General features: G+C 39.3%; 1 protein-coding gene across 1 annotated transcript; it reads left to right on the top strand.

Moving 5' to 3' along the window:
* Positions 1–471: 471 nt before the first annotated feature.
* On the top strand, positions 472–3,745 carry LOC108256865 (neuropeptide FF receptor 2). The gene is made up of 2 exons (XM_017454088.3): positions 472–824; positions 1,143–3,745. Exon 2 carries the CDS (start codon positions 1,342–1,344, stop codon positions 2,647–2,649), a length of 1,308 nt encoding a protein of 435 aa, XP_017309577.1. The 5' UTR covers positions 472–824; positions 1,143–1,341; the 3' UTR covers positions 2,650–3,745.
* Positions 3,746–13,306: the final 9,561 nt, after the last annotated feature.

The following is a 13,306-nucleotide window of genomic DNA, read 5'->3' as shown; positions in this document are numbered from 1 at the left end:
CTAGTGGAAAACCTTCCCAGAAGAGTGGAGCTTATTAAAACAGCAAATGGGGGACTAACTCTGGAATGGGATGTTCAACAAGTACATCTGGGTGTGATGGTTAGGTGTCCAAATACCTTTGGTTATGTATCTTCAACACCATAAGAGTTAATAAATTTTTTTTAAAAACTAGAGATTTTGTTGTAACTGATAACAGGTGACCATTTCATATTAGATAAGTGCGTGATTTGATTTAGTGTAGTCTGCTCCTTGTGTCTTTTTTTTTTTTTTTAACCTGTGGCATTTGTTAAATCTTTGGCATTTGATGTGGAAATAATTCTTAATGTGGAATTATTATAATAGACGAATGAATAACATTTTCTTAAAAGAATGAATAAAAAGTCAATAAAATCCAAAAAAAGAATATAAACATGACTCACAGAGCTTCGTCTCAGTGAGTCGCACAGGCGCATTAGCAGCTTGAGACACACACACACACAGAGAGAGAGAGCGAGAGAGTGAGTGAGTGAGTGAGAGAGAGAGAGAGTGAGTGAGTGAGTGAGTGAGTGTGAGAGAGAGAGAGAGAGAGAGAGAGAGAGAGAGAGAGAGAGAGAGAGAGAGAGAGAGAGAGAGAAAGAGAGAGAGAGAGAGAGACGTGCGCACGGATAGTCAGATGCATCACTTTCAGTAGCAGTGTGTGTTCTCTAGAAGAAAAGCGTGCAAAATTCAACCATGCCATACGGGGGTCGCACGTAGAAACAATCCTTTCTCAGGAGACTGCAACATGGAGAAAAACGGGACCAGCCATGCACCTCTTACTGGAAACATTTCCCGCAGTCATCATGGTACGTGCTTCACTTTACTAACAAACACCTTAATTAAAAGTGGTTGTGTGTCATTTTAATTACTATGATGCAAATCCTTTGGGGGAAAGCATTGTAAAAGTTGCTTTTCAAAAGTAGACTTCTTTCTATCTCCCATATATCTGGGAAGAACACTGTTGCTTTATACGCAACTGATTTGAAGCAACATGAGTGGTCACTGAGAAAAGCATCCCTGTGCTACTCCACAGACAGCATACCAGCCACTATTGCAAGCATCTGCACACATTTTCAGTAAAGTGGTATTAAAAGTGTAACATCTAACATCTTGGTTTATTGTAGGGCAGCTGGATAAATTGTGGAATGGTTCCTTTCAGTACACTTGTTGGGAGATGAAATGATGGAAGGCAACAGCGACGTGTACTGAGGCTGGTGGTAATTCAAAATCCGAAGCTGCAGTTGTACCTTCTCAGGCTGCCACAAGCTCGAGCACTCGGGCATGCGTGGAGATTTTTTTTTTCTGCTTGATTAAAACTTAAAGATGAATTGCAGTGAATTCAATTTCCATAGTCCGATGTTGTCAGTAAATGGCTCGGTCATCAGCGGGGAGAGCAGTGATTGGTTCCCTCATCAGAACAGTGAACTGGAAAGAACGTTATTATTGACCATCCAGGAGCCAACCACTATCTCCCTGACTGTAATGTACTCACTGTCGTTTTTGGTTGGCTTCATGGGGAACCTCACAGCCATTCGGATGCTCACCAGCCAGAGAAACAGGAAGGTTCAGAGCGTCAGCGCTACGAAGAGTTTATTGATCAACCTGGCTATCTGTGACCTGATGGTAGTCTGCATCTGCATGCCCATAACCCTGGGCCATACTATCTACACAGCCTGGGTGTATGGGGATCTGCTCTGCAGGGCGGTGCCCTTCATCCAGGCAGTCTCTGTGTCAGCCAGTGTACTCAGCCTAACGGTCATCAGCGTGAACAGGTATTACAGTGTCCACAGCCCACTGAATGCCCGCTCCTACTTCACCCAGAGAAAGATTTACATTACCATCAGTGTTGTGTGGATTCTGAGCTCCAGCATCTGTTCTCCTCTTCTTTTCATGATCAGGTTGGATGAGATCTGTTTGATAAACATTGCAGTTCCTATCTGCAGAGAGCTGTGGCCACAGATGAGGCTCAAGCAGGTTTATAACGTGCTCCTCTTCATCACGCTCTACTGTATACCTGTGGCTTTTAACCTGACCATCAGTTTCCTTACCGGGCGGAAGCTCTGGAGGGCATCACGGCATTTCAGTGACTTTGACCCTCACAGTCAGGTGATGTATGCTTCGTGTTTGAAGATGCGGAAGAAGATTGCAAAGGTAGTGGTCACCCTGGTCCTACTCTTTGCCGTCTCCTGGCTGCCCCTGTACGTCACTGATATTTTAATTGACCACGAGACGCATCCCCCACACTGGATCCTACAGACCCGGCCATTTGCCCAGTGGCTGGGTCTCACCAATTCTAGCCTCAACCCCATCTGCTACTGTTTCCTAGGGGATCTTCACCGCTCTGCCAAGGTAATCAAGTCCAAGTACAACCAACGGATGCTGTCTCTCCTCAGCACTTCAAGCTCCACCAAGCTACCAAGACTGCTCCTTTTTAAGCGACAGACATCCAGCCAGAGGCAGGGGACTGGGGCTCAGGTGTCTGAGGAAACACTCTCAGATTGGTGCTCACACACAAGTGTTGGGGAATTCAACCAGATGCTGTCTCTTCAAAGCCTGTCTGAGAGGATAGAGTCTAGGAGCACACCTGACTTCAACAGCCTGTCGATAGAGAACATATCACCAGTGGTATAACATGGCTGAAGTTTAATCTTCAGCATTCAATAATATGGCCATGGAAATGGATGTGTGGGAAGCTTTTGATGTGAGCATGATTAACTAAGAGCATTACCTATAATTACTTTACTCCCCTCTCACACTTTAGCTGTTAAAAAATGGAAAACTGTCAGTGTGCGTTGGACATGAATTATGATTTAGCGACATGTAATTTAAACTGATCATCTTGCAGCGCCACCACAGACACAGGTGTTCATAAATAACTAATCATTTTAGTCAAAATAGAGCAAGCGACTACAATATTTAATCCATGGTGAAAACACATTAAAAGCTACAATATGGTTACACCGTTCACTATGGGTATGTTAATTTCTGCACATCATATAAAATATGTAAATGTCAGTGTTTGTTGATCCATTTTTGCAGTTTTACCAGCTGTGGTTGTACAGTATGCAGGATATTAGCAGCAGAATCAGAAAAATATAAACTATACTTTGCATTGTTTACAATAGTCTTGTTTGTGTAAATGAATTGTCCTTGAATGTGGTTACATATTTTACATATTAAATGACAAATGTCATACAATTCAATCTGGTGTAGCATGCTTATTCCAATTCAACCTTGCAGCTGTAACAAGGAGACTAAGCACTGTATAATTTCATTTGTATCTAATTGTTGATTAAAAAAAATCAATAGTAAGTCTCATAAGAAATACTGTATAAGTCCAGTCTTTGTAAGGACTCTCGCAATGTTTTCTGTATAACAAAGCCTTTTTTTTGTTACATTAGGACATAAATTTCAGCCTTGTGGAAAACCCAGTCTTGTGGAGGAACCTGTTTCTTTTCTTCTTCTTTTTTTCAGAAATATGGGCAAAAGATATAAAAAGCTCAAGTACCAAAAGGCAACAAAATAGAATTCTGTGTGCGCTGTGATTATACACTGATGTGTTTCAACCCCTTTAAGGGCTCATTTAAACATTTAGCGCAGGCATTTTGTGGGGGGGAAAACAGGAAATGGTTTTTGTCTCTCAGGAACATTTCACTCTCTTCAGCTGAAGATTTTTCCCCCTCTAGTGCAGCAATTAAACCTCATATTCATGCTAATAAATTCATTAAATTTTGCCCGTCAGTGCGTCTCAGCACGTCTGAAGAATGGGATTTGATTGGCTTATAATCAATGCTAATTACATTTGTCTTTGCAAAGCATAGGCAGAGAATTAGGTGTCTTTATTAACGAGAATCTTCTTAAATTGTATGGCTAATTTTAAATTTAGCCCCCTGTTTACATATTAGATACAGAACGTAAGAGTGCGTTTTTCACAAGTACAAAGTGTTATAAAACTAGCTTACATGAGCGAGAGAAATTCCTGCTAATGGAAACCATAATTCCAGGATATGTCCTCATTCAGGCAAAAACTGCATAAACTATTGATGTGATAAATGACAGAAGGAATAGACCCTGGCAGAGCAAGAATTTTGCTTTTCCATATTCAGAAAGTATTACTAAATTATATTTAAATCCTTTCAGTTACGCACTTTGCTTATTCCATGTATGTAATCTTGGCAAAGATTTATTCAAGCATTTCAATCTCCAATATATTGCATTTCAATATATAAGGGGCACACGGTGGCTTAGTGATCAGCACGTTCCCCTCACAACTCCAGGGTCGGGGGTTCTTTTCTCACCTCGGTCCTGTGTGTGCGGAGTTCGCATGTTCTCCCTGTGCTGCGGGGGTTTCATCCGAGTACTCCGGTTTCCTCCCCCAGTCCAAAGACATGCATGGTAGGCTTATTGGAATGTCCAAAGTGTCCGTAGTGTGTGAATAGGTATGTGAATGTGTATGTGAGTGTTCCCTGTAATGGATTGGCACCCCGTCCAGGGTGTACCCCACCTCGTGCCCTATGCTCCCTGGGATAGAGAGAGAGAGAGAGAGAGAGAGAGAGAGAGAGAGATACATTTAGAAAAACAAAACACTCATTTATTGCTCTGAAATTCCAGCTTTCATTGCAGAAAAATGGACACAAAAAATAACAACAAGAAAACTTCAGTTGAACAATTAAATCTGTGAATCAGGGCATCAATCATGTCATCTTTGGGGTTAAAGGTCAGCAGATCTAGGGTGGTTATGTGTCCTGCTGATTTGCTGAAACAGTTTCTGCATCAGAATCAGAATCACTTTATTTTAGTAAGCACATTCGCATGTACTGTACAAGAAATTTGTCATATAGCATTCAACAATATATATGCAAGCACATGACAACAACATGTGGCACACAGTGAAGTGTTATAAATCAGGCCATCTGCATATTGTTGGGCTTCTACTCAGCTTATTGTGACATTTGAGACATTATTCCTTGCACCACTGTGACCTTTTCTCTCATTGACCTAACATTTAAATTATGATGGGTTTTTTAAACAGGAAACAAGAACTACAGTGTCACGCCAAATAATAATAAAAGGCCACCTGAGAGATTTGTTTGGCCACACTGCTGAAATTGTGTTATTGCCATTATATCATAATCAGTTGTTTTTCCAGAAGAGCAGAATAATGAATCAAAATGAATGCTTTTTGGCTTTAACAGCATTTATCATTGAAATTTATTTTCACTATAAATGCCCTACAGCTTTGGCTGATTTACACGGTAACCATAACTGAGCTGTATTTGTGCTTCACAGAAGCCTGCAGATGTCAATCCATACAGTCATGTGGAAAAATAAGTGCACCCCTTGGAAATTGTTGAGTGTTTATTTATTTATTTATTTATTTATTTTTTACATATTTGGACAAGCAAACATTTGATGCTCTATGCCTATTAATAAAGGTGATAAACTATCAAATGACACATACAATTGACATTTTGTAGTAATTTTCACATTTTAAATGAACAAAAAAACAGATCAGTCACATGGAAAAAGTAAGTACACCCCCTACATTTATCACACCTTCAAATACATAAAATTAGAATCAGGTGTTGAAGATTGGATGCCAGTGATTAGAACCTGCTTAGGGAGTGCAGGTGGAACTGGACGTATTTATACTCCTCTCATATCTAGTGTCTGGTGTTCCCTTTAATTTTAAGTGTGTTTTGTCATCATGCCAAGATCTAGAGAGTCCTGTAAGGCCTTCAGAAAAAAGGTTGTGGATGCCTATCTGTCAGCTAAGGGATTTAAAAAGACCTCCAAATTATTTGAAATACATCATTCCACTGTAAGGAAAATCATCTACAAGTGGCACAGATTTCAAATGACTGCCAATTTGTCCAGGAACGGCTGTCTGACCAAATTGAGCCCAAGAGCAGACCGTTTGATGAAAAAAGAAGTCTCCAAGAACCCCAAAATTTCTGGATCACAGGATCTGCTAGTAAGTCTGGCAACAGTTGGTGTTAAAGTGCATGCTTCTACAATCAGAAAGAGATTACACAAATTTTGGAATAATGTGCTCTGGACAGACGAATCAAAGAGAGAGTTGTTTGTCCACAATAACAGCAGACATGTTTAGCGCAGACCAAAGACAGCTTTTCAGGAGAAGCACCTCATACCAATTATGAAGCACAGTGGTGGAAATGTTACAGTTTGGGGTTGCTTCACTGCCTCAGGGACTAGACAGCTTGCATTCATTGAATCAACTATGAATTCTGCATCATATCAAAGAGTGCTTGAAGATAATGTGAGGCCATCTGTCCGAAAGTTGAAGTTGAACCAAAAGTGGACTATTCAACAGGTTAGTGATCTAATGAATGGCCTAGTCAAAGCCCAGATTTGAATGCCATTGAAATGTTGTGGGGGGGGGTTTGAAATGGGTGGTGCAAGAAAACATTCAAACATATTGCAGCTGGAAGAATATTGTATGGAAGCATGGTCAAAAATTCCAGCAAGCCTGGTGGATAATTATACAAAACGCCTACAAGAAGTCATTTCTGCTAAAGGGGGCAATACTAGCTTCTGAGCCAAGGGTGTACTTACTTTTTCCAAAGAAGAATATCACATTTATTGATATTTCTGTTGAATAAATGACTGAAAAAGTTCGTTTTTTAAAGTATATCAACTTCATGAATAGGTAATGGTTCAAAAATGATCAAATGTTTGCTTGTCCAAATATGTCAAAAAAGCAAACAATTTCCATGGGGTGTACTTATTTTTTCACATGACTGTATATTTCTAGCCAACCTTTGTTCTGTCATGCTGTTGAGAATTCAAAAATAATTCATAACCTCTTTCTCATGGTCAGGGTCACAGTAGATCTGGAGCCTATCCCAGGGGGATACTCCCTGGACAGACAGGATGCTAGTCTATCACAGGGCATCACACACACACAAGACACACACACACACACACACACACACACACACACACACACACACACACACACACACAGTACATATACACATTTTCACGCTCATAAACCATGTGGGGCCATTTAGATTAGCCAATTAACCTACAGGCTTGTTTTTAGGAGGTGAGAAGAAACCATGGGGAGAACGTTCATACAGACTCGAGATCAAAGCTAGCAGTAACGCTATTCCCAGGTGTCACCCCAATCAAAACTTGCAAATTTGAATTCATTAAATTTTGTTCCTCTAATCATCTTATCATGATTTATAGTTTTAATGCACTGCGATATATTTCACTTTGCCAACGAACAGCAAAGCAAACGATCATTTCTCATAGGACTTCTTCTCGCAGTGAAATCACTGACTTCGGTGCCAAATAACTCTGCCAGATTGTGAAAAAGTACCTGACTGAATTTCTTCTGTCCCTGTGGGAGATTATTAATCAGTTGCAGACAGTTTTTTGGCTCTTCCTCTGCATTTTCTGTGTTCAGATTGCCCCATCTCCATAAGAGTCACCCTCAACTAGAAATAGCTTTTTCATTCATCCATTTGCAGTAAGTGCTTAATCCTGGTCAGGGTCACAGGGGATCTGGAGCATCTCCCGAGAACTCTGGGTGTGAGGTGGGAATATACAGGGCATCCATCACAGGGCACCACACACACACACACACACACACACACACACACACACAAACATTGATTTAGTGCAGTCAGTGCATTTACATGCATGTTTTGGGGAGGTGGGTGGAAACCAGAGAACCCGGAGGAAACCCACACAGACACAGCAAAAATTCAAGCAGACATGAGGTCAGAACTGAACCAGGAGTCTCATCTCCATATTCATGTCCATCTCACCTGCTTATTTAGGACTAAGTGGTCCAAAATCCTTATGTTCATATCATTAATATTCTTATTTGCCATTATTTGAATGTTAGAGTATTTCACAGACTCCTGGGCAAAAAAAAAAAAAAAAAGGGCTAAGACAAAATGGCAAAATATTAAGCTTTTAACCGCCTTAACAACAAATAATTGGGCAGAAAATGAGCCAGAATTGAACAAATGCATTGCTTATACCTCCTGTGCCACCATTTGCTCATTTACATTTGCTGCAGTGAACTGTTTGGGGGGAAAGCTAGAAGCAGGAAAATTCATTTATGTAGTCTTCTCGTACACAAAGGTAAAATCATGATAATGATTAATCTTTGTGGTAAAATTCAAACTAACACATGTCTGGGTGTACAAAATGAAAATTAAATGCAAATAAATGAGGAAGAAATCTTGAGAGAAACCAGACTCAAAAGGGAACCCATCCTCTTCCACAACTCTATGCTATAAGGTCATGTACAATATTCAGTGTGTTAAAAGATCCTTCATTGTGAATTTTTAGCTTTAAATCTATAGTATCCAAGTGAAGTTATCGCCGAACAATGAGTGAGTCAAAAGCTCACTGTGACAAAGCTCTTTTTTTTTTTTTTTTTTTTACACTTTATGAATGAATCCCAAATTTGGTTTTATTGTTGCAGAAGACATTTTGGCTCTGAATGTTTTTCCATGCATTATAGTCTTTAACACAGTGTAATCTCTTCTGATTTGTCTTTCTTCACATTTTTAAGAGATACTTTTTCCACACAGTTGTCCCACTGACCTTGGTGCCAGATGATGCTGCCAGATGTTGAACAAGAATTTGAATTGATTTCTTCCTGTCCCTTAAGGAAAATTACATTTACGATGTCAAAAGATATCTATGTCTTACACCACATTTTTTGCCTTCCAGTTGCTCAGGTATTGATTCCAAGATCCGTGTTGGAACAAAACCTTGACAGCTTATCTGGTCAATTGTTAGCTTAAGGCACCCTGATATTTCTCATTTCTATTCATTGTACTCATTGTTTTTGTTGCTGTTGTTGTTGTAAATTTCCTTATACTGGTCGTGGAATTTTATGTAATACGTGCAAGAACTGAGGAGAAGTACAGGTTGAAGAACTCTAATTGACTGAACATATGGGGAATCGCGCCCAATTTAAATTGCCTTAGCGTTTGTGCGTTAAAGGCTTTATAACCATTATACTAACAGAATCTTGACTTTTCTTTTATAGTCAGAAATAATAGTCCCTTTTTTTCTCTCTAATAGCAATCTGCTACCCAGAGAAACTTCACGTCTTTCATATTCAGACCATTTATTAGATGTTCTTTTCTATTTTAGGCGAACAAAATCATTTCACATCTTGGGGAAAAAAAAAAAGAGAAATCACCCCACAGTGCATGTATCCAGCAAGTGAAAATGTCGTCTTGACCCAGTAAATTGTGAAGCACAAGAGTCACTAACCTTACTGCACGCTCAATCCTTCAGAATGATTAAAAATCTACGGTTTCTATGATTTTAGTTCATTCAGATACATTTAGCATATCATGCATTTGTATTGAGTCTTACTGCTCAACAAATGATTGAAAACCCCTCTCTAGGATTTCTGAAATACATAGCAGATCCCTAATTTATTGACCAAAGATTAATTAACTAGCTGAGTAATAATGGATGTGTGAAGCATTAATGGTTGGACATCTGGCTGTAAATTTTAGGTTTTGAGGGCAGTGTAACACAGATATAGACCCATTTTCTATTTCTCCATCTGCACACTTATATCCCAGAGCAAAGTAATCGTGATTTCACTATTATGCTATCTAACCGGCCAGAATATGTAAACTCCTATAAAGCTGCTTATAAACAAACAATTTAAAGAAAATCATTACTGCCCGACAACACAAGTGAGTGAGGCCATGTGGGCAATTTCAACCGTCCACAAGCGATAAAACAGTCATTAGTGAGTAATGACTGTGGCATCTCCGGGAATGGCAAGAGTAACAGCCATTTCACAGTGAGACTATACATGTGATTACTCCTCAAAATACACTATATGACCAAAAGTATGTGGACACCTGACCAATCACACCCATCGGATGTATTCCCTCTTTGCTAATAATAATAATAATAATAATAATAATAATAATAATAATAATAATCTATTCTAATAATTCCACATTAATCATTATTTCCAATTCTAATGCCAAAGATTTAACAAATGCCACAATTAAAAAAAAAAAAAAAAAAAGGCACAAGGAGTAGACTACACTACATCAAATCCCACAAGCTTCTCATATGAAATGCCCATCCGTTATGTTACAACAAAATTTTGTGTTTAATTTACACTTATGGTGCTGAAGATATGACCAAAATTATGTGGACACCTGACCGTCACACCCAGATGTACATGTTGAACATCCCATTTCAGATTTATTTCCAATTCAATTCAATTCAATTCAATTCAATTCAATTCAATTTATTTGTATAGCGCTTTTTACAATAGACATTGTCTCAAAGCAGCTTTACAGAAATATCGACACGGTATACAGATATTAAAGGTGCGAATTTATCCCAACTGAGCAAGGCACTGAGTGGCGACGGTGGCGAGGAAAAACTCCCTAAGATGTTTTAAGAGGAAGAAACCTTGAGAGGAACCCGACTCAGAAGGGAACCCGTCCTCATCTGGGTAACAACAGTTAGTGTGAAAAAGTTCATTATGAATTTATATGAAGTCTGTATGGCGTTAAGAGCAGCCGTAGTCCCAGCAGTCTGGAATTAAAGAAGATTTGAGCTCCATCCAGAGGCAGAAAGGATCTGGATCTCTAGTATCTCCATAAATTCGTGTGGGGCTTGGCGAAAGGAGAGAGGGAGAAAAAAGATAATTATGACTGCGAAGTAGTAGAACAGAATCTAGTCAGGGTAGGCTTGAGTAAACAAATAGGTTTTAAGCCTAGACTTAAACACTGAGACTGTGTCTGAGTCCCGAACACTAATAGGAATGCTGTTCCATAACTGTGGGGCTCTATAAGAGAAAGCTCTTCCCCCTGCTGTAGCCTTCACTATTCGAGGTACCGTCAAATAGCCTGCATCTTTTGATCTAAGTAGGCGTGGCGGATCATATAAAACCAAAAGGTCGCTTAGATATTGTGGCGCGAGACCATTTAGTGCTTTATAGGTTAATAAAAGTATTTTATAGTTAATGCGAGATTTTACTGGGAAAATTTCCCACTTCGTCATTATAATAAGCTCCATTCTTCTGGGAAGGCTTTCCACTAGATTTTGGAGTGTGGCGGTGGGGATTTGTGTTCATTCAGCTACAATGAGATCAGGTACTGATGGGTTGGGTGAGGAGGTGACCTGCATCTGGGATGCAGTCAGTGTTCCAGTTCATCCCAAAGGTGCTCAGGACTCTGTGCAGGACACTCGAGATCTTCCAGTTCAACCTTCTCAAACCATGTCTTCATGGAGCTCGCTTCGTGTACAGGAGCATCGTGATGGTGGAACAGGTTTGGACCTCTTAGTACAAAGTAAAGAGAAATTGTAATGCTACAGAAGACGACGACATTCTAGACAATTGTGTGAATTAAATACAATGAATAATGGTTAATGGTATGAATAGATGGGTTTTAGTAGGTGGTGAGTAATTAAATATTTCAAGAATAAAGTGGTAATATTTTAAGAGAAAAAGTCATAATATTATAAGAAAAATGTCCTAATATCTGTTATTGTGAGAATAAAGTCCTAATACTATAGCAAAATGGCACATATCAGAGAAACATCTGTGTTTTAAAATGAGGGACACTGAGTACTTGGTGAAGTTATACTTTAGTTTTGATTTAAATCCCCTGGCACATCAGCACCAGATTATTATTAGTAGTAGAACATTGAAATGACTATTCAAGAAGTTGTGTTTATTTCAAAGAAAGGACCATGTGAACTTTAAGGAAATTGTCTCTACCGTTGAAAAAGTAATCACGCTCAGTGGTCACCTTCAAGGCTATGACTTGTTTTGTTTTGGGGTTTTTTAACAGAAGCCCTCAAATGCTGTCATAATACTAATGGGAGATTCACAAATAATATATTAGAATTTACAGTGGGGGAAATAAGTATTGGACGCGTCATATTTTTTTCAGTAAATATATTTCCAATGAAATATATTCGCATTAAATTTTCACCAGATATCAGTATTAACTCAAGAAATATGTAAATATAAAGAATTCACAACATTAAAGTCCATGAATAAAGCTACATGTAATAAAGTGGAATGACACGGGAAAAAAGTATTGAACACGCTAAGAAAAAGCAGTTCTTCAAGGCAAGGTAAGGCAAGGAACCAGCTGAAATCAGTAAGTAATTACACCGCCTATCTGTGCAAATTAATATCAGCTGGGTTAGTAAATTGATGGTGTATAAAAAGGCTTTTCGTTACCAAGGTGTCACACAAGAAACGTCTCATGATGGGTAAAAGCAAAGAGCTCTCCCAAGATCTTCACAGACTTATTGTTTCAGAACATATTGATGGAATCGGATACAGACGTATTTCAAAACTTCTGAATCTTCCAGTAAGCACCATTGGGGCCATTATCCACAAGTGAAAGCAACATCACTCCGTCATCAACCGGCCACGCACAGGAGCTCCTCACAAGATTTCTGACCAGGGAGTCAGAAGAATAGTCAGAAGAGTAGCCCAAGAGCCAAGGACCACTCGGAAAGAGCTGCAGAAACACTTGGAGGCAGCAGCTGCCATCGTCACAGAGAAAACAATAGGCAATGCACTCAACTGCTCATGCTCACCCCGCAAGACTCCATTACTAAAGAAAAGGCATGTCGAAGCTCGTTTAAAGTTTGCTACAACTCATTTGGACAAGCCTATGAAACACAGGGAGAGTGTAGTCTGGTCAGACGAGAGCAAAACTGAACTTTTTGGCTGTTATACTACACACCATGTTTGGAGAACAAATGGCACTGCACATCACCCTAAAAACACTATAACAGTGAAGACTGGAGGTGGAAGCATCATGGTGTGGGTCTGTTTTTCATCACATGGTACTGGCAGACTTCATATAATTGAAGGAATGATGAATGGAGCCCTTTACCGGGAGATTCTTGAGAAGAATCTGCTGCCATCCACCAGGATGATGAAGATGAGACGTGGGTGAACTTCCAGCAGGACAACGATCCACAGCATACAGCAAAGAAAACTCTCAATTGGATTCAGAGAAAAATAAATCAATTCATAGAATGGCCCAGTCAATCACCTGAAGTGGATCCAATTGAACAAGATTTAAAAACAATATGTTTAGAAGAATGAGCCAAAATCACACCTGAATACTGCGGCCCGTTAATTTCTTCATACAGGAAGTGTCTTGAAGCCGTCATTACAAACAAAGGCTTCTCCACTAAGTATTAAATACATTTCAGTTAGAGTGTTCAATACTTTTTTCCCGTGTCATTACTATTTATTACACATAACTTTATTTATGGA

Source organism: Ictalurus punctatus, chromosome 24 (genome assembly GCF_001660625.3).
Source record: "Ictalurus punctatus breed USDA103 chromosome 24, Coco_2.0, whole genome shotgun sequence".
Classification (NCBI taxonomy): Eukaryota; Metazoa; Chordata; class Actinopteri; order Siluriformes; family Ictaluridae; genus Ictalurus; species Ictalurus punctatus.
This window is presented reverse-complemented; position numbering and strand designations above follow the sequence as displayed.

Excerpts from the sequence above, each read along its gene's own strand:
- LOC108256865 (XM_017454088.3), top strand. The coding sequence starts at position 1,342 with ATGAATTGCAGTGAATTCAATTTCCATAGTCCGATGTTGTCAGTAAAT.